This window comes from Rhamphochromis longiceps, linkage group LG7, assembly GCF_057381845.1.
Source record: "Rhamphochromis longiceps isolate RC_006_pf linkage group LG7, R_longiceps_female_GT1.1, whole genome shotgun sequence".
In the NCBI taxonomy this organism is placed as follows: Eukaryota; Metazoa; Chordata; class Actinopteri; order Cichliformes; family Cichlidae; genus Rhamphochromis; species Rhamphochromis longiceps.
In genome coordinates, this window is record NC_140563.1 from 13,010,134 (window position 1) to 13,035,009 (window position 24,876).

The following is a 24,876-nucleotide window of genomic DNA, read 5'->3' on the forward strand; positions in this document are numbered from 1 at the left end:
CACAAGCTGTTTCTTTCACTTCCTCTGTCACAAACATTTCACAAAGCAAAGGGTTGTTTACAACTTTAAGTTCTCCAGCCAGGCCACCACACTTTTGTTAACACTTCAGAAGATGACAGATGAAAGCTGGAGGCAGTTGTTTTAAATTCTCTGTAACTTTTTGCATATTCTGTATGTTTTATGCATTTTGTAGATATATCGTGCCCTTAAATCAAATAATATCTTATATGTGTCATTGACCACACTCCTCTTGAAAGCTGTGAAGTGTCTGTTTTATGCAGTAGCGTAGGCTCTGACAGAAAGCCACCCTATTTGCTCTTTCGGTTTCTGCTAAGCACAGCCACTGTGTTCCTTCGTAGGTTAACGAGTTGTCTTAACCATCAGCCAGTTAGCTGCTTGATACAGTCCTTTGCAGCTGCCTTGTGCATAAGCTGAAGCTTAGAACAGAAGCTTTGACACTGCTGGTTTTTAATGAACCATCAGGTCTCGCTGGCTCCCATGTCATCTGATTTTAGTGCAGAATTAAGACTCGAGTACTGTTTATTTTCTTCTTGCGTAATGTCACAGTTGGAGAGAACAGAAGCTTTTGGCCCTGAGCAATGGAACAATGCTAGCTCCATCACAGGCTGCTGGCCCCTAGGTGACGGCTTTCCCTCTTCCTGCTCAGTGGAGTTGATATCAGCTATGTGTTTCTCTGTGTATGTCTATAGGAGACCGAAGGGCTTATTTGTTTTCCCCCTCGTTGCACTTTGACTCGTTTCCCCTCAAACGTGTCTCAAACATTGTTATCTCTGGCCAGACGCCTTTTTTCACAGAGAGCTATTGAATCATGTCAACTTGCCGTCCCCCGAGTTTCAAATGCAAGCTGTAGAAAAATTAGCCATTGCTTCCGCATGACAAGTGGGATCTATTAGTGTGCTCTCGTCCTGCAAAGCATGAGCATCTTAGGGGCCGCAGGGGACCTCGGCTGGCTGTGTGCTTGTCCGCGTCAGGCTCCTGGGGCATTAGACCAATGTTGCAGACAGGAGAAGGAGCCAGAGCCAAAAAATTAAAAAAAATAAAAACCCCAAAGTGGCTCACTCAAGGAGCTGACACCTGAAGTGGTGAAGATGGGAAGTATAAGTTGCAGTTGCAGTACAGCCCAGGTTTGACTCAACCTGGTCAGACTGCCTGCTTCTTATAAGCCGTTTGTACCCACATTGGCACTGCTTATATCTGTTCTATAGTGTATCCAATCGTTTCTCTCTTTGATCATGTTACAGTTTTTAAAATGGAGACTCTGTCACACATTAAGAAGGGAGTTTTTGTGAGCCATCTCTTTGCCTCCTGAGCCGGTCAGACGAGCGAGGGCTTACAATTTATTTACAAAATAACTTCAAAAATCCCTTTTGTATTGAAACCGTTTAAATAAAGGATTAGCTAACATTAAGGTCAAAATGCCTTTATCTCCCTTAGGGCCAGTGGCTTAGTCATGCACTCGGACCCAATCGGAGAGGAGACTCAACACATTAGCATTCCAAATGTTTTTTTTCCCTTTAGTTTGAAATTTTATTCACTGCCTGAAGAAAATGGGGTTTCAGCCACCTTGTCATAGATGTTGCTATAGAATGGCCCTAAGTTAAACACCAGCCTACACACATAATTACTCAGGGCCACCTAAGTGACCTTGGTCTGTTGCAATCTGTTGCAACACAGGGTTTCCTTCTTTGCTGCTGTTATCATATTATAAGTTATTAATAAGAGCCCCATGTGAATAGTTCATGTCATTTGTTTTTTTAAATATATTTTCTCATTTTTATTTGCTTTTTTTCTTCACAGGTATCTCAGTAACAAAGAAGACACATACTTGTAAGTACAATTTTTATTAATGTGGTTTTTATTCTACTACAATTTTAAGACGGTAAAAGTGATACTTAATTCAAAGAAGAATCCCATACTTAATGTGAAAAACAACAACAAACAACCCCTTGCCTCATGTATAGTGGAGATGGTGAGATCATTATGTTTGTGTCTATGTTGACTCTTTTTCATCATTGCCTATAAATGTGCTGTTGTCTGCCTACTACTGTCATAAATCAAGGCCTTCAATTAGATTTCTGTTCATCCACTTTCACTGTTTTGTATCTCTCCGTCTCCATACTGGAGAGAATATGATGATAACCCCAGAGAGGAAATTAAAATGCTATGCAGTCTTATGACTGCTTGGTAATCATGCACATTTGAAGCAGACAGTGTGGTGAAGCACCTCTTTGTTTTCTGCAAGGCCTTGCAGCTGAAAAACACGGATGTGGTGCAGCGTGGTGGTTTCTAACCTCTGAGGCTGCATTAACTACCAGACTTTGTGTTCTTCAAGTGCAGATCCTATCACTAAAATTGAAAGATACAGACACTGTATGTGACACATGTATCACATGCTAGATGCAAGGCTCCTTTTGTGCAATACAACAATAGTACACAGCCTTTTCTTACCACCGCTGCCTTTTCAATTTCGGTGCGCTTATGAAGAATTGATGAGCAGTCAAACCTGCAGAAATCAATGATTTCCAAGAGATTTGTACTGTATTTTGACACATGTGAAGTGCAATCGAGAAAGCATGTAAAAACGCTTTTGTGCGGTGTTCTGCAGTGTGTCTGTGCATGCGTGTACATCCATATGTGTGTTCATACCCCACTGTGTGAATGGAAGAAACTAGCCCTGAAGGCTATCCTTTCTCTCTGATCACTCTGATGAAACTTGTGGAGAGGGAAGGCCAGGGGGCTTTTCTGTAAGAGCGGTCGGAGTGTTTCAGATTGTGAGAGGCTGCATCTCCCCCTGTTAAACACCCCGGCTCTTTCTTACATCAGACAGCAGGGCAAAGGGATATGATCTTCAGTGCTAGACAGCTCTACCTTACTCAAACAGCCCCGTCAAAACAGCAGCATGGTTGTGTGTTAAGCTATTTGCTTGTCTGGAGGGGCTATGGTATTTTTTTTAATTAATTAATTTATTTTTTGATGCGTGTTCATGTTTGTGTCAGGATATCTTCAAGGTAGAACAGAAACGCTTTGACCCGCCATCCACCACCCCGCTATCTTAATTAGTGCGGCGCTAAGCACCTCTACACTGGAAGGGGGCTCAAATCAAAGAGCATGATTTAGGAGTCTTGGGTTCAAAGCCCTGGGCAGAGACTGGACTACGCTGTCTCATTTCAGTGAGAAATATTCAAATCTTATCCATGTGCGGAAATCAAAGTAAAGCCCCTTAACAAGTAGTTGATTGCTGTGCCTTACAGACAGGAAGCGGCTGTGGAGCCTCGTCAGAGCTGCGTGCACAAGAAGAAGTTCAAGGGCCAGTTAATGGTCATTGAGAATGCGGGCGGACGGTCTGAGAAGCCTGGTGATTATATGGCTGGTGGAGTAATAATGAGGGAGATGGCTCTGCCCTGCATGGTTATAGCCAAGATGTAGATCTATTTCTGTTCCCGGAGTGAAAACATTGGCTTCCCCAATACGCCAGTCCGCGCTGCCACGCGTAATGTGAGCTTGGCAGCCTTGATTTCATGTGCATATGTGTGCAAGTATGTTAGTTTCTGTGTGTGTGTTTAGGAGGTCTTCTCGGTCCAACCCGGACCACAGGGATGGGCTGTGTCTCTGACTAACTCCCCACTCTGCCTGAGTGATCAAACTGCTGGAAGCTCCCCGCCATGCCAGTCCCCTCATCAATATAAATTACAGGGGCAGCTGTTCACTGGCAGACTCCTCTCCTTTCCTCGCCTCTCCTCTCCTCTCGTCTCTTCTCCTCTCCTCTCCTCTCGAACCCCCTTCATCGCTAATCATTGAGCCATCAGAAAGTGAAGTATTCTAGATGAAAACAGATACTTATATCATTGTGTCATTGACTGTAATGTCCTCTCCCCATTCAGGACTTACATAGATTTATTGTCTGAGCCTCTTTATCTGTCTCCCCCTTTCTTTCTTCATTTCCTCAAAGGGGCTGTCCCTCGCCATCACTTCTTCTTACAACAAAGCTTCAGTTCTGAGCAAGAAGTCAGCTGTGGTTTTCCTGCACCTTTCCCTGGCAGTTTTACATCTGTTTTATGGACTCTCTGAGTAGCAGTTGATTTACGCACTTGTGACAAATTAAAGGAAAACCCCGAACGCGTAACGTCTGATTCAACAGCGCTTTTGTATGCTGTTGGGGGATTTTGCTGGCTCCACTTGTCCTTGCTATAACCCCCCAGCACATTTCTTGTTGGTTTTTCCCTTTCATTTCTCCTTCCATCTTTATGTCTCAAACTGCCCATGTCAGGAAGAGGTGACAGTAAAAGATAATTAAATTTTGCACTTTTTCCCCCTCTTGCGTTGATGTTGGACACCAGATATGTCTCTTCACCTTCTTCTACCTCAGCGGGGCTGTTTTGCTGTGAGATGACTTTCTGTTTGGACCTGTTGAGAGAGATGGTGTGGAGCGGAGGCTCAGATGCAATAGCTGATTACACTGAGATTAGGCGTCTCACCTCTAATCTACCATCAGCAGTCTGGGTCTCACAGCTCGAATAGCAGAGCACTAGCTAACACATACACACGCAGGTCATGTGGACAGGATGCTCTTGCTTGAACAGAGCAGATCTCATGATTACTTAGAGCTAATCCTCCCTGTCTTTCTCACTTGCAGCTATAGATTTACAGTATACTGATTGTTTGATGACTGTTCAGACCATAATTCGCAGCAAGACAAAGATCTGCAAATCCACTTGTAGTTGCACAGCTTTATCTATGAAAGCATAAATAGAACATCCATAACAATATAATAACACCCAAATATATCTAAATAACAGAACCATCAGACAGCCAGCACAGAAAATTTTTAAAAGTAGAAAACTCTTTGTATAGCTAATTTAGCTGAAAAATATATTATTCTTAATTAATCCTGTCATGGTATTGTGATATATTTATCAGTGTTTACATTATTATACCAGTGTCAGTGTGTAGCAGTCTATGTGTAATATATCTGACTGGGAATAGACTTACCAGAGGGAGGCAGTAGTACAAATGTAACCCGGGGAAAGGAGAAAAAGAGACAGACGATTTCCTTTCATCGGTCCACAGATACATTTTGGAGAGCCCCGCGTTTCTTTTCCCCCCTCACCCTATATTTATCTCCATTGTGTTGGTAGACTTCTCGCACTGATTGAGAAACATGGCCTCGCTCATGAATCATCATTTATTTACTAGCAGCTTTTATTGAGTTTCTCTCGTCAGCGATGTGCATTCACATACTAATAGTACGGCTAATCTGTTCCAAAAGAAACCCGATGATTCAGACTCTTCTGCGCTGCTTTCAGTTCCGAGTTACAGAGAAATTATATCGCCCATTGATGCGCTCTCAAAGTTATAAGAGTCTGTAGACTTCATGTCTTTGTTTTGTGTGTGGGGTTTTTTTTCTTTTTCTTTTTACAGAACACTCTTAAAAGTTGACTGATACATGTTTTTTAAAAATATGCTAACAGCCTTATTAATCCCAATAATGCAGTCTGTCTTCACATAACACAATGACAGTTTTCCCCTTGTGAAGAATCTACTTTATTAAAAAAAAAATGCCATGGCAGATCCGGCTTGGATGTCTGAGTTGTAGAATGTTAATGCACTGGCTCTGTGAGTCGAGGTATTTTCAGCTAATCAAACATGAGATTTATGGTACTTAATAGTGCTGTACATTGCCAATTTAGGAGAATAATATGTCCCAGTTGCTGTCTAATTTTGCTTGGCAACAGGCGCACTCCTGTGGAATCGCCCAGGGCAGTGTGAGTTGTCTCTGCATAGCTCAGTGTTCCATGCTCAGTGGTTGTTTGAAGGTATTTCATCACATTGTTGCCTTGATTCAGCTCTGTGGGGATTTGTTAGTTGCACTCATGTGGGAAGTGCATCCAGTACATTGTTAAGCTAGGGCTGATAATGAAGATCAGCCAGCCAGAGTCCCCTGAGCTAAGCGGAGAGAGATAGTCTAGTGAGACGCGCTGCTACAGACATAGTGGAGCAGGACGAGCGCACGCAGCAATACGTACAGACACAAAGGAATCATCAGCACAAAAACATACAACACCGAACCGCGCTGTACTGTGGTGCACTGAAAAACACAATGCAGTACAGAGTATTGCATAGGTAGATTATGAAATCCATTATAATCTGTTCTTCTTACCGGCCATTTTCCTGAATTTGTTAAATTGGCATTATGATGTTTAAACATTAGTTGAGCAATAACGCAGTCATTTTAATGTTGTGGGGGGTTTTTTGGGTTTTTTTGTTGGATGTGAAATTGACAATAAAAAGGGCCTCACAACACACCGCCTCTATTTCACTGGAAAGTTATTTGATTCTCAGCATGGTACTAGAACTGGTTGTTTCCTCTTCTCCCACAGCAACATTGAATGCTTAAATTGACACAATATTTTTCTCTCTCTGTGTACTGTAGGTTATGTTTTCGTCTTACTCTATTTGTTTGTTCCACAAAGGGAGTATTTTCTTTTTGGACATTTTGGTTTAATCTATAATAGATGGCTTTTTTTTTCTGAAATAGGTCAGTGTAATCACAACAGTGAGGGATGGACAGTCACTGTAACAGGGAAATCAATAGAGCTATCTATTTGTCGTAAACCAGGCCAACATGATTTTTCTCTATTTTTTCCCTCCTGCCTTGTCTTTTCCTCTCCAACTCAATATGGCAGGTCCTCATTTTTCAGTAAAAGCATTACGTCTGCCATTTTGTAAAATTGCAAATGGCCTTTTGTGCGTGCACTTTCTTTGCATAAGTTTCTGGATGTAAAGTCTCTTCGTCTTATCACCTCCGAGGGGCCCTGCTTGTTTTCTAAGGGGAAGTGTGGTGAGGGGAGCCGTAGGGGTGCAAGACCGCTTCTTGTCGGGGGGGTTGCTCTGCTTTTGTTGGCGCATAATCTGGTTCTTCTCGTGGTGCCGGCTCTTTCAGAAAATTTGAGCTTGAGTGAAGAGACACCTCGTCAGCTTTTCCTCACCTTTTTTTCTTCTTCTTCCTTTTGTGTCTCACACAAAACCGAACGCACTGTCTTGAAGCGTTGTCAGACTGGAAAACAAGAGTAAGTGACATGTGACAAGGACACAATGCTCGGATGGGCCAGCCAAAGTAAGTGGCCCCATCTGCTGCGGGCGATTTCTCTTATGCCGGCTGTCTGCCGCCTCAGGTGAAAGGGGCCAAGGAGCGAGGGGCTGTGCTGGGATGGTGGCTTCTGCCAGGCGAAGCAGTTGGCATGGCTGGGAGGGCACGGCTGGCCTCTCGCTCGCTGCGGCACGCAGTCAACCAGCATTTGCAAAAGCGCAGGTTAGCCGTCTCTCGTCGGGTTTCCAATGCCTCATCACTTTCCTATGGTGTATACACATTCGGCATAGGACAGGAGTGTCAGCATGTAATGAAAGGTTTGATTCATGGAGGGCGACAGCTGCAGAGGTCACAGAGCTCTATAAGATATGATCCTCACTAATGCTGATGGGGAAATTTTAAATGATGGGTCCATAATTTGACGTGCCTTCCTCAGCTTTCACTGAGCTCTTCATTGATCAGTGTGTTTATAATATTGTTGGTCTTTTCATAGAAGTTATGCAAAAGGAAAGTGAAGCAAAATCAATTTTCTACTCTTTTCAATTTTTTAGCAATAAAAATCGACAGTTTCGTGCATTAACAAAAACAAATATAAACAAATATGTGCCATCAAAACAGCTACTGCATCATGAAAGGAAAAAAGATAATTTCAAGTGAGGATCAGAACTTTACAACAAATAAGCTGTTCAAAAAGTAAAGGAGAGGAGGGAAAATAAACTTCCTACACAGAGACGAAAGCAGACGTGCTCACAAAAGCTTTTGGTGATGTTATACATTGACATTTGTGCTGATCGCATTGTGCCCATTTTGTTGAATCTGCTTTATTAGAGGAATGCTGTTTTTTGTTTTTTTTCCACGTTGCTATTAATTTGTGTTTCTGTGGGTGTGCAGCGCGATAACAGAGAGATGTGGTTAACCCATTGTGAAGTTAGCCGTCATCATTAAGATTCAGGAGATAACAGGCATGCGGATTTCTACTGCTCAGCATTATAGGATCCCAGACATCAAAGGCAGGTTTTCATTCTACTGTGTCTGCTGCATGGTGAAGGAAAGAAGAAGAAAAAAACAGGTAAGGAGATATGGAGTCAGGAAAATAAAGCAGATTTTGAGTGGAAAGGAGCGCGTGTATACTGTACAGAGGTATGCAGAGGCAGGTGACACAATGCTCAGTGATCTGTTTGATGCCTCAGATGGTCCCTCCTGCATAGTTAGCCCTTTGCTAAATTGGCATCCACTCTGATTAAGTGGCACAGCCCTTAATAACACCATGGTTGACCTCAAACTGGCTTACTTTTAAAGATCAAGTTCATTCCTCAATGTGGTCATTAAAGTTCAGGTGACTCAAAACAATTCATTTGTGTTGTTTTGGTCATTATTTGCCATCTCTGTATTTTTACCTGCAACACAATTTTCTGTGTATACCTCCTCCTTTCATTTGTAATCGATATATAAAAGTGCTGTGAATATTTTTTTTCTTTGTACAAATCTTGTAATAGTATTTCCAGGTCTGTTACACAGATATAACAATGAAGTTCCCCTTAATTCAGATTACTTTGTCAGTCAGCGTGGTGCCATTATGTGCCATTACATCAGTGTGAGCTGTTCTACAGTGAGAGTATTGAATGTACAAGAGCGAGAAATACGCTGTTCTCCAGTATTGTGCTGGATTACAGAATCAAGGTCGACTCACAAGACACAGAGCAGCATTATCCCTTAATCCTGTGTTTTGGTTTCAAATAGCCTTTTTACACCTAATCTTCACAAGTAAAATGACAAACATGAATACAGAGGTAGGTATTTAAATGTGCATTACCTGCAATGTTAAGGTCAAAGGCTTACGCTGACTCAAAGTGGCTGTATATTTTGTGACGGAACAGACAGCCATTTGTTATTTTGTTGCTGCTTTATTACGGAATACTAGGGAGTCTTGTGATGAAATTCCTGCAGGGAGTTTCAGATGGGTAAGTGTGGGAACTTTTTATCCAAACTGCGACTCGGAGCTTGTTTGTTTTTGTGCCATTTTCTTTGTAAAAACGTTTAATGAAAATAAGATTTCCGCCTCACTTTAACCTCTCAACAAGTTGTGGCTTTCCGTACTTGGCCGCTCAGAGGACGGGCTTCACTGAGTCAACAGATATAGCGACTATAGCGAAGGCTGTGCCTCCCCTTGACCAAACTGGTCTTAGTGTGTCCGTCAGGCTCAGCTGTGGCAGAGCTGGAGGAAACTTAAAGGTGCTGTGAAAGACTAAAAGTGGGCCAGCCGCTGCTGCCTCCTGTTGACCTACCTTGTTCAGAGGGTCCAGGTACAGACTGATGACAGGACTCCTCCTCAGCGGACCACATTACTAATGTGTGAGGGTGCAAGAACACATCCAATGATGAATCACTCCCCTGCACCCATGGCATCCTCATAAGTCAAGAGTAAAAGTGTTGAGAGTGCGCTCAGTAAAGAGATCCTTCGCACTGTCCACCGTAGAGCAGCTCGATCCCGGTCCGCTGGAAGAAGGGAAAGGGGGAAGGCTAAGTGGTGCACATCACGCATAGCCTGAAGATCTCCCTCAATCTTGAGGAAAAACATTAGTCCCTCGAGTGGGTCACTTGTTTTTTTTAAAGCTCATAGAACTCAGGAAAAGTTACTTTCATGCTTGACCAGAGCTGTATTTTAATAAATGAGAGTAATCTACATTGTGTTGATGTGGAATGCCTCCCTGGACCTACATTACCAGAAGTCACAGAGAGAACATTAAATGTGTGTTAGTTTAAGCTAAAAGGGTTTTCTTCTGAGGAACAAAAAGGCGCTCCCTCATTATTCACTTTGTTGTTTCAGAACTTTGTGTGTGTTTTTTCTTTGGAAACAACTTTTTGGATGCAAATCTTGTACATCAGGTTGCTCCTCTGTTGTCTTCTTCTAGCTTTGAGCCAGAAGGTTAAACTATTTTAGTTTACACGCCTGCCTCCCCCTAGAGCTGATGTCAGGCTTTACTGGTGATGTTGGGGGAGTGAGTAAGTTTGGCGCTAGGTAATACATCACACACACCAGGGGGTCTCCCTGGTATGCTCCTCAATAATGAAGTTCATTCGTTAACTTCTCCCTCAAAGGCCAAGTTCCCCCGCTGCCCTTTTCAGCAGCCATTGCAACTCTTACCAGAGTCACCCTACTAACAGAGTGAGAAAAAAAACATCATCATGCTTTTCTCCTTGACAGACTCAGTGGTTGCCTTTGCAGAGCATGAAGAATAAGCAGCTCCATTACCAATCCCTCATGCCTGGTTATAGCCATAATTATCACAGGGAAAATGACCTCCTCTGTTTGGTTTGCCGTAGAGGGGCTGCGCCTTCCTAATCACCTCCTTCTTCCCTCCTATCGTCCTCATGCCATGGAGATGGAGCTGGTTTTGGGGGAGTCTTGCCAGTTCATTAGAATTCACAGGGTTCCACCTCCCTGCCTAGCCAAGCTAAGCCTCTCACACAGGCTGCCATGCCTGTGATAATCTCCTCTCCTCGTTCCCTTTCGCTTCTTCTTTCTCTATCCTTCTATTCCTTTCCTTTCTGTCCCCAAGGGCGGCCTCACACAAAAGAGATGCAGTACAATTCATTGATAAATCTGATTTCTATTGACCTATTGAAAAATTGTTCCTGGAGATGTGTGGTAGTGCTCCGGCAGTGTCCACGGGCTCACTTTGCCGCCACATTTCCATATAACAAAATAAATAAATAACCCGATTTATACTGGTTACTTAAATGACGGCCTCTATTCAACAGCTTTGCGTGTGAAGTTGGTATTTTTTTCAAGGCTGATTCGACCAATTGAACATCCATTTAATCACTTTTTCTTACTCTAGAAACACCCAAAATAACCAGAAATAGCCTCGCTTTAAATCTTAAATAACAAGCAAATAAAAAGGCAGCTGAGAGCAGTTCTTTTCCATTGTAATTTATATTATTGTCCCCATCATCTTGTCATCACCACATCTGTACCTTGAGGAGATCATTTAATGTGGAACAGGCATGTAAGGATGCCTTAAATGAAGCGAGACTTGGTCAGTCCGTGGAGAATAAATCGGCTTAGCTGTAAAAGTGACACAGTACTTTTAATTTTTTTTGACAAAAACGTGATGATTCAGTTGATTTGGAAAACTGGACTTGTTCTTTTTCCTTCAAAAAATATTTAAATGAAGTCTATAAATAACTACCTGTAAAACAAAAGGCTATAGCCCTGTCAGCCATTCACTATAAGTGCTGTGTTGTTGATTCTGATTACATGACAGTTGACAGGTGTATACTTCACCTATGTAGGAATGAATTGCTTTCATGCCTTTTGCTTTTGACCCTACTATTCTATAAATATTGTGTTTGTGTGTATTTGTATTTAGAGACAGACTAGGGCTGATCTGGCCCTGGGGCTGCTGTGCATACAAAGGAAGGGCAGTGTATATCGTCATCTGATCTGAGAGGAACTTTAAAAATTTCGAAAGTACATTACTTACCTGCAGCTGCTACTTTGCTTAGAGGAGACATATTGCACTGCTTTGTGGAAAATCCATTAGCGGTAATGAGTTAACAGCATTTCCTGTAGCTACACGTGCTATGAAATGCTGGCACAGCAGTGGCATGAATGGTTTTAAATTCACACCTTTCTTATTTAAACTTGTCTTTAAATGCAACCCTCCGCAGTGCTCTGGACGTAACCCAATAGTGTCCTCTATTTTCACTGAAATAGGTATTTCCTTTGTTGTCTGTGTGATTTATTGAAGTCTTCCCACAAGTGGAAGCCCCCAGGAAATTGCCTGGAATGGCCTTAAATTGGTTTATGATTGCGTGGTGTGGGCCGGTGCTGTTATGGTTCTAATATTATGCCCTCCACTCCTTGGCATCTATATTAAATTGATCTGTATTGTTTTCATGGAGTGCCTGTTGGAGCTTGTTAATTCTGCCGCTGCTTCAGGCAGGTGGTGTAGCTCCAAACACCCAGGTGGCGCGGTGGAATATAAGCCTCGGCTCTCTAAAATATCTCACATGACTGGGACGCAAAATGAGTAAGTCCAAAAGTGTTTATCTTGCGGGGTTAACGGCTGCGGAGCGGAACACCACGCAGCCGACTGGGTCCGCGCTCTTAAGAGGCGAGTCCAGAGTTGTAAGAGTTAACGTGGATCAGCTGCATGGTGAGCCTGTGCAGGGAATGGCTACTGACAGACTGCTAATGAGGCCATTATCAGGTCTCGTCCTCTTCTCTTCTCCCGGGGCACCGGTGGATGTTCTGTACCACATCTCAATTGAATTTCATTCCACAGGGCTTGTTTACGGTAAATACATTTGCTTGAATTAATCCACGAGGAGTGTGAGATACATGACTCGGCCAGTCTAAATGCAGAAATTTACTGTGTTGTGTCCGCTTCAGTTCAGTGTCAGCATCCACTACCAAGACTTTTTTTTCCCCCCTCAGGGATATAAAGAAATTATCAGCTAAAACAGTTCTATTGAGGGCTCCACATCGCTGCATTAATACCCATAGACAGCTGACCATCAGTCCCTCTGTGGCTTAATCAATACCCTAATGAGCAACTATCAGCAGCGTATTGGCATACTGTCACTGGTAATGTGAAGCAGTCAAGGAAGTGTGTGATCAAAAGCTAATGAACCAGCCTTGCTGGAAACATTTGTCCTTAGGGAAGCTTCGGCTTTTAAGCACAATTATATACAGTTGGAGGCACTATATTTGTTGCATGGCTGACAGACAGAGCAGCAGCAGCAGCGTCTTTTTCCAGTTTCACTCTGTATGATCCACATAAACACTGTCAACTGTTCTTTTATTGAACATTTTTTTTGCATTGCAAGAAGGCTGAAAAGGAGGACTGAGTGTACAGTGTGACCCTTATTTAACCTTGCAATTTACACAAAAGCTCTGTATCTTGTGTTTCGTTTTTATGTAGTTTTTTATTCATATTAATTATATATATATTTATATATATAGAGAGAGAGAGTTACACGTCTCTATTTTGCTGTAGCATTTAACTTTGTTTTCTTTTCTTTTACGAGGAAACAAATAGGTTTTATTAGAAGCACGGCTATTTCACTTCCAAAAAAAAAAAAAAAAAGAAGCACGGCTATTTCATTTTCATGGTTATTTTATGAACCTCTCTCTCTCTCTATATATATATATTTATATATATATATATAGAGAGAGAGAGTTACACGTCTCTATTTTGCTGTAGCATTTAACTTTGTTTTCTTTTCTTTTCTTTTACGAGGAAACAAATAGGTTTTATTAGAAGCACGGCTATTTCATTTTCATGGTTATTTTATGAACCTCTCTCTCTTGTCAGAAGCTATTCGTCACATTCACGCTGCAGAAACATAATGTAGAAAGCATGCACTCCTTTCAGCTCTCTCCTGATGCTCAGGTTGGAGTACTGTATGGGTGTTTTCCTTCTCTATGTCCCTGCTATCATATTGTGCTTGTTTGTTTCCCCTTAACGGTACCTCGGTGTTATGTCCCAGTGTGTCGCGCCGTGCTCGGTTCCAGAGAGTCTGATGCAGCAGCCAGTTTCTGAGAGACAACCACAGATAGTGACAGTTAAACCTGCTTGTGCGTGGGCCTTCGCCCTCTGACTCATCTGTTGAACTTTGAAGATCTTGCGGGGAGATGCCTACATCAAAATGAGAGGACTGTACCTTCTGTTACATCATATTGTTTCGAATAGTTTGCCGTGCATGCGTGTCTGCATCTAGTTTGTATACCAGGCACGCTCCATTTGATTCTATCAGCCTCTGAATGATACTTTGCTCATTAGACAGTGTGCAATAAGAGACCAGTGTTGACACAACCTGAGTTAATGTGTTTAGAGACTCTAATGGATCATAGAGGTGCTAATGAAACATTGTCATGGGAAGATTTATGTTGCAAGCTGCTGAGTTCTCATTTCCATTTTATATGTGGTTAGATGTACCTTTATTCAATGAGCAGTACACAGCGGAAGACACCAAATGAATATAGATATTTCAAGTGTAACGTGGGAATAAATAATTCAATTTCATGTTGCAACTGCTTTGTTAAGCAGTCGTAACAGGAGGCAATTCTCTATAATTCTGTGGCGTGGATACAGTGGGGTTAATAAAAGGTTTAGTAAAATGAAACAAATATAGAGAAGTTGAGAAAACGAGGGTGTAAAATTCACATTTCTACATGTGAAATATTGACTTTGTAAAAAAAAAAAAAAGTAAAAAAGAAATGTAAAAAAAAAAATCACTAGTTTATTTTTTAGATGTGAAATATTGCAGTGTTTGAAACCGAAGCTGTGTGATGTTTGTCTTCAGACAAGATGATACCAGCACCAGCTTATTCGTGGAAATGCCAAATGGTTATTGGCCAAGGCTGGATTGCAGTAAAACCAGAATATTGTATCAGAGAGAGGCAGCTGGTTAGGAGTCAGAACAGATTATCATATGAGAGAGGATGAGTGAGGAGGAGGAGGGGAGGAGAGGATCGGAGAGAGAGGGAGCGAGAGAGAGAGGTAGAGACTGGAATGGAAAGCAGGGGGCGAGAGTGAGGGGCAAAAAGGAGGACGAGACGGAGAAGTGATACCAAGAAACTCATCGCCTGGTCGCGATGGGGTGGGGGGGATCATCCAAAAGCCTTCTGTCAGTATCTATATCGCCTCCTTCACCTGTCTGAAGGGGTGTGTGTGTGTGTGTGTGTGTGAGAGAGAGAGAGAGAGAGAGAGAGAGAGCTGCATGCAGGTCCTCTGAGAGGTCAGAGGAAGATGCTGAGGCTCCACTCATCTTCTCTCTGTGATGGGCCCACTGCTGCTTGCCGACATCTGGCCTCACACTGATCACTCATATCTACAGACAGGGAGGTGGAGAAGAGCGGGGCACTTGTATCACCAAGTCACAGAAAAAATTACACTTCCTCTGTCATCCATTCTCACTGCTCTCTTTTCTTTTCTTCTTTTCTTTTTTGAGTCACCAGTCTGTTGTCTTCCTGTCCCTCCTCTCTTTTCTTAGCCTTCACATTGCACAGTTTTAAAGGCAAAACAAAAGCACAAGGTGCAGAACCAGAATGTGATTTTTTTTTCTCTCTCTCTTTTTTTATGCGAGAGCTGGTTTTGTCTTTACCCTTGCACTAAAAAGATAAGACGCAGATAGTTAAGAGTGTGCTGTGTCTAGCAAAGCTGGTATACACGGCTCCGACTGCAATCAGTGGGAAGAGGGCCAGCTTCCCTGCCTGAGCTCTCAGCGCCCCTACTGGCTGCATGCTGTGCCAATCAAAGGCTAGTGGGTGGGGAGCAGTCAGACATGAACACTGATGTCACAGTCACATGGATTCTGGTGTGGTCATGCTCGGAGGCTGAGAGACAGAGCTGTGCTGGCCAGCTGCTGCTGAGACAGCAGTGGAGGGCTTTGCGCTGGTGATAGTTCTTCTCTTATGGACTCGAAGCTCAATGATGTATTTTGTGATTTCAGCTATGAAAGGTAAGAGCACAATGCATGCCGATCGCGCACCCAGAGTAACAAGTAGGGAAGTACGAGTACGCTATTCACAGCCTGCCAACTCTTTGCATTTCATTTGCAAGGCATGAGTGTGACAGAGAGAGAGAGAGAGAGAGAGTGTGTGAGGGGGAGAGAGGAGGGGAGGGAGAGATATAGTAATACATTGCTTCTGATTGTGTCCAAGTCAGTTAAGCTTTTCTAATATGTCTGTCCGTGCACTTCGAGAATTTCTGCTTTGAACTCTCAGAAAGAAAGAGATGGCGCAATAGGAGCAATTTGCATCTTCCAAAAAAATAAAAATAAAGAAAATAAAAATTAAAGGTTTGCTTTCATTTTTTTATTTACAGTGTGCGTTTTGTCGCTGCAGGTTTGCAGGATGCTGTAGAAAACCACAGCCGGTGCAGCTTTTTTTCCACTAGTTCGTCTATTACATGAAATAGCTCCAGGGTTTCAAGAGTAGAAGTTTTTATTGGCGTAGATGCGAGGTGGCATGCGATGGAGAGGGGGCTTGGGTTGGAGGGGTGTTTTTTTTTTCTTCTTAATCCTGTCGTTCCAGTCCAGGGAACGTGTCTGTGCTGCAGGAAGATGTGTGTGGTAGTGTTGAACGCGGGTCGCAGACGAGCGACGAGGCACTGGCGCGACTGGCAGACTGAGATTGTTTGAGTTGATACCGATGCACGTGTTTGTCTCTCTCTGTGTGTATATATATTTATATAATTATATGTACTTTTTAATTTTTTATTTCTGCGTGTCTGTGACAGTGTTGTGTTCCACTGACCTATTTTTGGGGTAGTCGGGTTTACATCTGGCACAAGAGCAGGACTGGGTCCTCCCAGTCTCTGATGTTGATCTAGTACGCTTTAATCCCAGCTCTTCCACCCCCTCTCCGTTGTACAGGCGAGCATGTGCACACGCAAACACACACACGCACACACACCCGTGCAGACAGATAGTGAGTGTAGTCAGACATACAGTGCATCCCCACACTTCTCTCACGCATGCCTGCACACACAAACATACACACAGACGCGCACACACACATGCACATAATCACGTTTTTTCCACACTTATGAGTTCTTCCATACAGAGAGATGTGAACAACCATGCAGACATATGTGGGGAGATGCACTCCTAATATAATTAAATAGGCAACGATAACCCCGCTGAGGCACAGGCAGCTGTCATTCGGTGCAAAATGACAAAAAATATATGGAGCTGGAAATAATTTGATTTGATATGTGCTGCTTTCTTATTTTTTCCTTCCCAGTAGATTGAAAGGTTTGGAAGAAAAAAGCACTCGGGCATCTTCAGAACACAGTGGCTGCATACATGCATATTATTAAAAGCAAATGAAATTAATGTGTGATATTATATGTAATTAGAGTATTAGTAATATTGATAGTAACACTTACAGCTTGTCTGACTTTCGTTTGACTCAAGCTGCCACGACCACAGTATTAATTCCTTTCATTCTTTTCTTCTTCTTCTTCTCTTTTGTTAAGAGTGTAAGGGAAGTCATTTACAAAGTGAAGCTCACAGTCAATTGTGATAAGCCTGACGTGTGTGAAATTGAGAAAGAGCAAAGTCCTGAATCTTATTTTCATGAAAAAAAAGACCCGTTTGACCTAATGTCCTTTTACATGCATTTCATAGTGAAGGGTTTTTATGAAACCTCATATTTTTGGAGAAAAAAACGAGTTTTGTGCTGTGTAGCATTTCTAATCTTTTTATGTTAAAGTGTAACATGCTCAAAATTTTATTGTGTTTATTTGTGCTTCGCTTGACTTGGCACAGAATTGCGTCTTTTTTGTTACTCATTCGGTTCAGAAAAAAATAAGCAGATCTGATATGTACAGCAAAAAAACTGCTTATTTTTTGTGCTCTAATGAGTCTCTTCACCAGTCTTCCTCTAGCTCCGTCTGTTCCCTCATTGGTACTTTCAGTTTGATGAGGGGTGTCTAGTGTCATGAAAGGATATTGTGACAATGTCAGAAATTAATTAAAACGTCAACAAGGGGGATAATTGAAAGCTAATTTAAATAGGAGCAGTCATTTCTCCTGAATGTGGTCAGGGAAGTGCACGATGACTTGCTGCATTGCCACAGACACAGAGTTTACATTGTTACCCGTGCATACTGCATGTGCCCTATGTGGTGTTTTTGAAAACTGTTTTTCATCCTCTGCACTTCAAAAAATAATGCTAATGTATTATAACGAACATCTCTCTGTGCCTCTGTGGCTTTGTCTCTACCCTGCACCACCCTCTACCCACCTCTCCCTCTCAATTCAGCCTCTCTACCACACCACTGCCTCTCAAGTACCTAATTACCTGTAATGGAAACGTCCCTCTCATTACCCCATGCAAATTAGCCAGCCTACTCAACACAATTAAGATGAAAATTCCAATTACATAATCAAAGAAAGTTGTTTGATGTGTGGATAGAAAAGGTAAAAAAGAAAAAGTGTCTCACACAGAGCACATATAATTAACCCTTGAAAAGGAGAATTATTGTGGCAAGATGGGTAGCATCAATGTTTCAAAATTGTTGAAAGCAGTGGCCAGTAAGCTACTACAGCGCGTGCAGACAACACATAAATATGTGATCTAGCATGAGTGTGTACTAGACTGTGAAAAATCTTTTGGGGCCCTAGAGAAGGTAAAGCCAAATATCTTATGATAGGCGCTTTAAGGCTATGTTAACAAGGCTGTAAATATTTGCTGTGGATTTGGTACTCTTTGTCTCTTTCAATCAGTGGCCGATTGAAGCGCTCACTAACCAGTGCTGCAGGCTCTCACACATTAAAGCAGAAGTTAGCAAGATTGGCTATTATCCAGTTAAGGACTGAGGACATAAAGAGCCAAAGGGGAAAAATATGCCACAGATTAAGGTGAAGGCAAATATAGCCACCTATAATCCACCTGCAAGGATTTAAAATAAAAGACCCAATTATTTTAGGACGAGGCATTCATGCACGTTTTGATCTTTTAAAAAAAATCAATAAATACGGGGTACGTTTTAGTCTGTCAGTATGTAATTTTAGACAGCTACATTTACTTCAGTAGAACCACAAATGTCTGTATATTTGCAATGAAAAAAACCTTTATTAATTTAAGGGGTTATATACAATACAATTAAAAGCATGCACACAACATCTGAGCAGATGCAAGGCAGGACAAACAAGTCAGCCTACCAGACGTGCAGTGTGTGCTTCAGCCCTCTCTCCTGCCTCTTAGCTCACCGAGGAAGTGGATTGGTGTCCCCACAGGTTATTAAAGTGTGTGAGCTGTGCCAGTCTGCGCTGTGCACACTGAGACAAACATCCTGGCTGCCTGTCTGTGTGTAGAGGGACTGGTTAATGAGATATTGACTGCCCATTGAGAGCATGGATTTTTGATTTGGCTCCATAGAAGTTGGGGAGAAAAGGATGTGCACTCCAGAGAGGATAGGCGCCTACGGATAGACACCAGTTTCTGAACTGGGGATTATTTTGCATTTTAATGTTGCACGTTTTAGGTGATTATGAATTTGAAAAAAATTCAAATTCTGGGTTTGAGAAATGTGTTATTTGTGCATTGGATATAAGTGTGTTAAGTATATGATTTGCCTTTGTGCTTCCAGTAACAACACAAAGAAGAATTGCCATTTCTTTGTAACCACGTCTGAGCATAGTTTTTGTACAAACATTAATCTGCAGCGGCATCCGAAGCATTGCCAGGGTGCCAGACAGCTCTGTCAGTCATCTTGTCTTGTCAGTCACACCTTGTGGTTTTGACAGATTAGTCCAATCACAGGCAAGGTTAAACGACTCCCCTGTTCTATGTCCAATCAAACAGCGGGCAACAACAAACAGCACTTGCTCAAGGTAACCATCGGACTAAATCCTTAAAAACTTGAGGTTCATTGAGGGTTCTCTATTTGGCTCCCCAGTCAGGTAACAGACCAAGCTGGGCTTAGCCTAATGCCTTTAACTTAAAGGTAATTTCCTACTTTACTTTCAGTCTGTATTTCAGGAGTCACTTATAGAGCCTTTTGAAGTATCTCGCTGTCATGCAGCATTTAGCTTCTGATAGAATACTTCCTCTGTCAGCACTCATTAGATAATCACATACCACAGGCTATGGAGTTAGAGAACATTTTTACTTTCATTTTTTTTTCTTGCCTTCTGTAACGTTCTAAGCAGAAAATGTAGAAAGAATATAGATTCTCTCTTTTTTTTTGCAGCCCTCAATCTTTGCGTTCTAATAGTTTGCTGTTTGCAGTTATTTGAAATACTGACACGCATCCTCCCAGCGCAAATCAGCGTTACTCAGTAAAGTGCCTCAATAAAATTAGTGTATGACTATGTAATTTAATAAGGAACGTACACTTCTTCTGCTTCGCATGCTTTGCCTTGCCCTCGTGTGCTTTGCCGCCTGTGGTTTAAAAGTTAGCAGTGTTTTAAGAGAGTGAAGGATGAAGTTTTATTCCCCTGTACTTTCATTCTGAGCATGTTTCGTACCATTGGCTTTTTTCCTCTGTGGGCCTCTGGAGGGCTGTCCATTTGCTTTTTGAAGTTGCATCAAAGAGGAAATGGGGGAGAAAAAGCATTATTGATTTTGCGTTTTGTCTGACTGAAACACTGAGGACAGAAAAACACATAAGGAGTTAGGTGTTGGCAGTGGGGCAGCTCCGTCTCTTGTGTGTGAGCCAGAGGGAGATGGGGGAGATATCGAAAGAGGTAGAAGGTGAGGAGGAACACCAGACAACACTAATGCATCTCTCCCTAGAGTCGTATGCTCAGTCCTTTCACTTCCATCATTTCTCCTCTCTTTTCTGTTCCTAATGGCGGAGTAAATAAAGCCCATTACTGTACGGCCTGAGACAAACCTCTGTCTTTCCCCACCATGTCGGATAGCTTTTCCATCAGACCGGTGACTCCCGAGGTCTGACAGCGCTCTACAGTTGACCTGCTTTTCCATGAAACACCAAGCTGCTCTCTTCTCAGTTGTAATCAGATCTCCCTGCTAGGCAAGCATGCTGGCAGCAGGCAAGAAGAGGAGTATTGTTTTTTGTGGTTTATCACCTTCTTCGCCCTCTTCCTGCATGCGTCAGCCTAGCAGAGGTGACACAGGAGAGGAGTACTTTTCTGGTGTTAATCTGACCTAAGGTGACTAAGAAAGAAACTCTTAGTGATAGAAACCGATAAGAGCTTGTTTCTAATATTCCTTACTCAGCACTTATGCTAAACAGATGCGTGGCGTCTTTTAGCCGTTTTCTGTGAACTCTGTCGAAAGACATACGCGATTCTGTGGAATTTTTAGTTCGGAAAATGACGGTGAAATTCGAAGACTTTGCCAGTGAAAGCGTGCTGCAGAATAAGAGGCTGAGGAAGGGTCAGAGGTCACAGCATACTGAGACATACTCCCTTCTTCTCCGTGGAGAGCTACGGCAGCATCTAGGGAGCCTGGTGGGGAAGAAAGGATGAAAAATGAGAGGCGTGCAGAATTTTGATGAGATGAGGGAACAGGCAACGTTATAACAAAGGTCGTCGCAACATGTGCTCCGCCACTTGATTACAAAAGGGAGAGAAGTGTGTGAGGCGTTTGATTGCATGTCCCAGTAGAGGCCATTAGAGGTTCTACTTGTAGGATGGCTTCATTTACACTCATCTGATCTGTTGTGTGCGCTTATGAACAAACAAAGATTGCGAATCTTCCCGAGCACTAGGGGGTGCTCTTCAAGGGGAACAAATGAGAATATCTGTCCCCCAGGGTTTTAAAGTTTTTACCGCCTCCTAAGTTCACCATCATTGCCGGTGCTGGTTACGTGTTGCCACCAGGCAGAGCGATGCATGTTTGAATCTGGAATCAAAGTGAGAACTTGCTCTCAAGGTTTGCAGCATAAGGTGCTCTCACACCAGCGAAGATGCATAAAAGGAATTCCTAATCATAAATAACAAAGAAAAACAGCCTCGCCAGAACAGACTGCTTAAGATTGATTTTTATGCACATGCATTCATTTGGAATAAAAGAAATGCTGCTTCAGTGCTAATTGCAAAGATGAAAGGGGAAGAATGTGCAAGGCAATGAACTTTGATTAAAGGCACAGCGCATATCCTATTCAGGGACATAACGTTTTAATGAAATCCAGGCCCATTTATGGACTCGTGAAGTATGTTTTGAAATTAAAACTGAGTTTACACGGTTGATATACGGGATGAAAAAGATACACTCCGTTCGTATGTGTTGGTCTCATCATCCTAATTCAGCAAGTCAGGCGTCAGCGCCAAATACACAATGTCTGTCTTAGACAATGAGCGTGTGCATGCTTCCCAGCTGGAGCAAAGGGGTTAACTGGCTGTGGAGAGATCCTTGACCTATCTGAGATGAGCTTACCGCCCCCTCAAGCAATGTGGAATATCTGATTGCTGATTATGAGTTTATTCCCTATCGTGCTGAGCCTTTTGCATGTCAGGATCCATCCCTCCCCAGCAGAACTGATTAAGGAGCTGGAGATGATGCTACAGCTCTTAGCAATTGCTGAAAGACTCTCAGAGAGCCTGGTAATCTAGAGTGCAGCTGGCAATCACCCACCACTGACTTTTTTTCTTTCTTTTTTTACAGGCTTTTGGGTTGTTTTGTTGTTTTCAAGTGGGTTTTTGTTTTTTTTTGGCATATTGTTGTCTTTGTTCCCCCAGGGCTTCTTGTTTCTGGATGAGAGCTTTCCTAGTGCTGAGCACAGGTCCTTGTCAACCTGGCTGCTCAGCCCAGTCCAGCCTTAACAACAGCAGCGTCAGCAAAGACCCTCGCTCAAAGTCTCAGGATTTGCTTATGATCTCCCTCTTATAAGAGCCTAATTTGGGCAAAAGAAGCATCTTCATCCCTGATGTAATAACGCTCTCTCTTGGCTCATTTTCAGAGTTCCTGGAATCCAATACATGGGACATAGGCATCAGATAAATTGAAATAAATAGCTCCTCAAAACTGTACCCTTATGTTAAGTTTTGGGGATTTATGTGCCATTCAGTAAATTTCTCACAGGAAACTCCCATTTGTTTTCACAGGAAAACAAATGGGAGTTTTCTAGCAAAAAGACTGCATGACTGCTTTATTTGCTCACAGGGATCTGTCACTTAGTTACAAATCAGCAGCTGTCATCTCTTAAGTTTTGTTTTTGTCAATAGTTGGAGGGTAGAGGAAGACAGCGCCGTTCCTACTGTGCTAATGGTTGTTTTAATGCCTTTAAAGTGCGACCTGGAGCAACAGAGGACAAATCTGCCCAAATAGAGCATTCTTAATTACTGTAAAAGCTCCACAGCCCACCGTTATTGACGTTTCACTGTCAAACACATCAGCCACAATGTTAGTGCCTAACGCTGAAATGCTCGTTAAATATTGAAATATTAAATAGATTGTGTATGTTATTGATTTTTTTTTGTTTGTTTTAAAACCCAGCTAGAGAAAGACAATGCAAACTTTCTTATTCTATAAATACTATGGTGTGTTGGCTGGTTTATTTAACATGTAGTAGTGTATGTAGTTTTGCACACAGTCAAAGAAGGGTACATAGAAATCATTTCTATTTTTTCCAAAGGTATTTTTAGAGTAAAGCTAATGGAGTTCCACATGTGACACAATCAGCCCTGGTAATCAAATGACTGTTGTCTGAGCTCTGCTTTCTTGTGTAAATGAAACGTCTTAAAATGTTGCACTGTGGTGGTGAAAGACACCAAACATGTTTCATGTGACAGTCTAAAGTATCTTTGGGAAATCTCCTGTAAAACTGTGTGTGTTTCTTAGGTGGGGAGAGGGGTGGACAATTACACTTATATTTTTTGCACAACTGCATGTTGAATTGCATGCTTTTTAAGTATCATTATTTTCATATGGACAAAGTGTTTAGGTGGTACTCTGTTAAAAACCCCATCTACCTTGTGCTTAGAGGTTCCCATAGTAACATTGCTAGGTGACATAATTCACAGGCAATTTACTCTCTTGATTTTTTTTCTTATCATGTATGATCATAAACTACGCCTCAGAGGGGGGATCAAAACGTAGGTGAAGCACATTTACATTTTCAGATTGATAATAAAACTGACTTATAAGTATATAATACTAACATCTTCCATCTATCCAAGTCAGGTTTGGGTGGGGGGCTGGAGCATCTCCAAGCTGTGATAGGTGGGGCACGCCTATCTAGCAATCTAGGTTGTCTACCGCTGGGCTAACACAGACAGAAAACCAGTCATGCTCACATTCACACCAATTTAGAATTGCCAATTAATCTAAGGCATGCATATCTTTGGACTGTGGGAGGAAACCAGGAGTACCCACGGAGAACCCACCTGAGCCAGCTGGTGGATTTGAACCCAGGACCTTCAGGCTTTGAGACAACAGTGCTAATAATTTAATAACTGTATATTAATTATTCAGTGCACAAAAACCAAGGAATTTATAAACAAGTAAATGTGTTTGCTTTAGTAATAAGTCCCCTGTTCTGTTTTCTTTTTATTTAAATCAGGTTGTTACATTTTAGTTACTGATTAAATAAAAAATAGTAATAATTTTGCACTCGTGGGTGTGCTGTCAAAACGTTAGCTAGTCAATGTAGCTACATAGCTTAGCTACACTGGCAGCGCACAAAGTCGATGTAACACTCCTAGATAAAATGTCTTAAGTCTTACCGCAGTCCCACCCAAATATGACATTCTCACTAACTTTGTGCCGCCTTCTGCCTCACAGTTATTTTCGATGTACGTGTGCAGGTACCCACAATGAGTCCTTGCTTCCAATTTATTGAAACGAAAAGTTGACCCTCTGTGTTCATATATGGTGATTTGAAACACACCATCCATGCGAGTGTCTAACTAAACAGCCCAAACGGTCTGTATTATTTTAGGTTAGATTATCTAAGCATCTCAGTTCTCTAACGACCTCCCGACTGGAGGCGGGCATTTCTGTTGTGGCAATGTTTGTGGAAAAAAGACGCAATAAGCAAAATGTTGACCCCATGGCACAGTTTGAACGACAGCTCCTTTTTATTTGCATAATAAAGCAAAAAATGCTTCAAGAAATGTATAAAAATCAGAAGTGAGAAAGTTTTAGGGAAAAATGCAAAGAAAAAATGCATTAATGCATGCAGTGTGTATCTGCATTATCTGTGTATGCATCAATGCAGAAATGTATACACAGATAAAATAAATTAAGTGGAAAATTGTAACTAAATAGAGAAATGAATATAAAGGTAATTCAGTATTGATTTACTTGTTTATTTTTGTTATTGGCATATTAATTAATT

General features: G+C 42.0%; 1 protein-coding gene across 2 annotated transcripts in view; it reads left to right on the forward strand.

Annotated features, from left to right (window-relative positions):
* The window catches only part of roraa (RAR-related orphan receptor A, paralog a), a 190,940-nt gene that overhangs the window by 128,617 nt on the left and 37,447 nt on the right, over positions 1 to 24,876 (forward strand). The window contains exon 2 of one of the 2 annotated variants that reach the window (XM_085412223.1): positions 1,819 to 1,848. In XM_085412223.1, the coding sequence (XP_085268349.1) occupies positions 1,819 to 1,848 (30 nt within the window). Of the gene's footprint in view, positions 1 to 1,818; positions 1,849 to 15,461; positions 15,581 to 24,876 lie in introns of those variants that run through there. The other variant, XM_085412224.1, reaches the window with a different exon arrangement.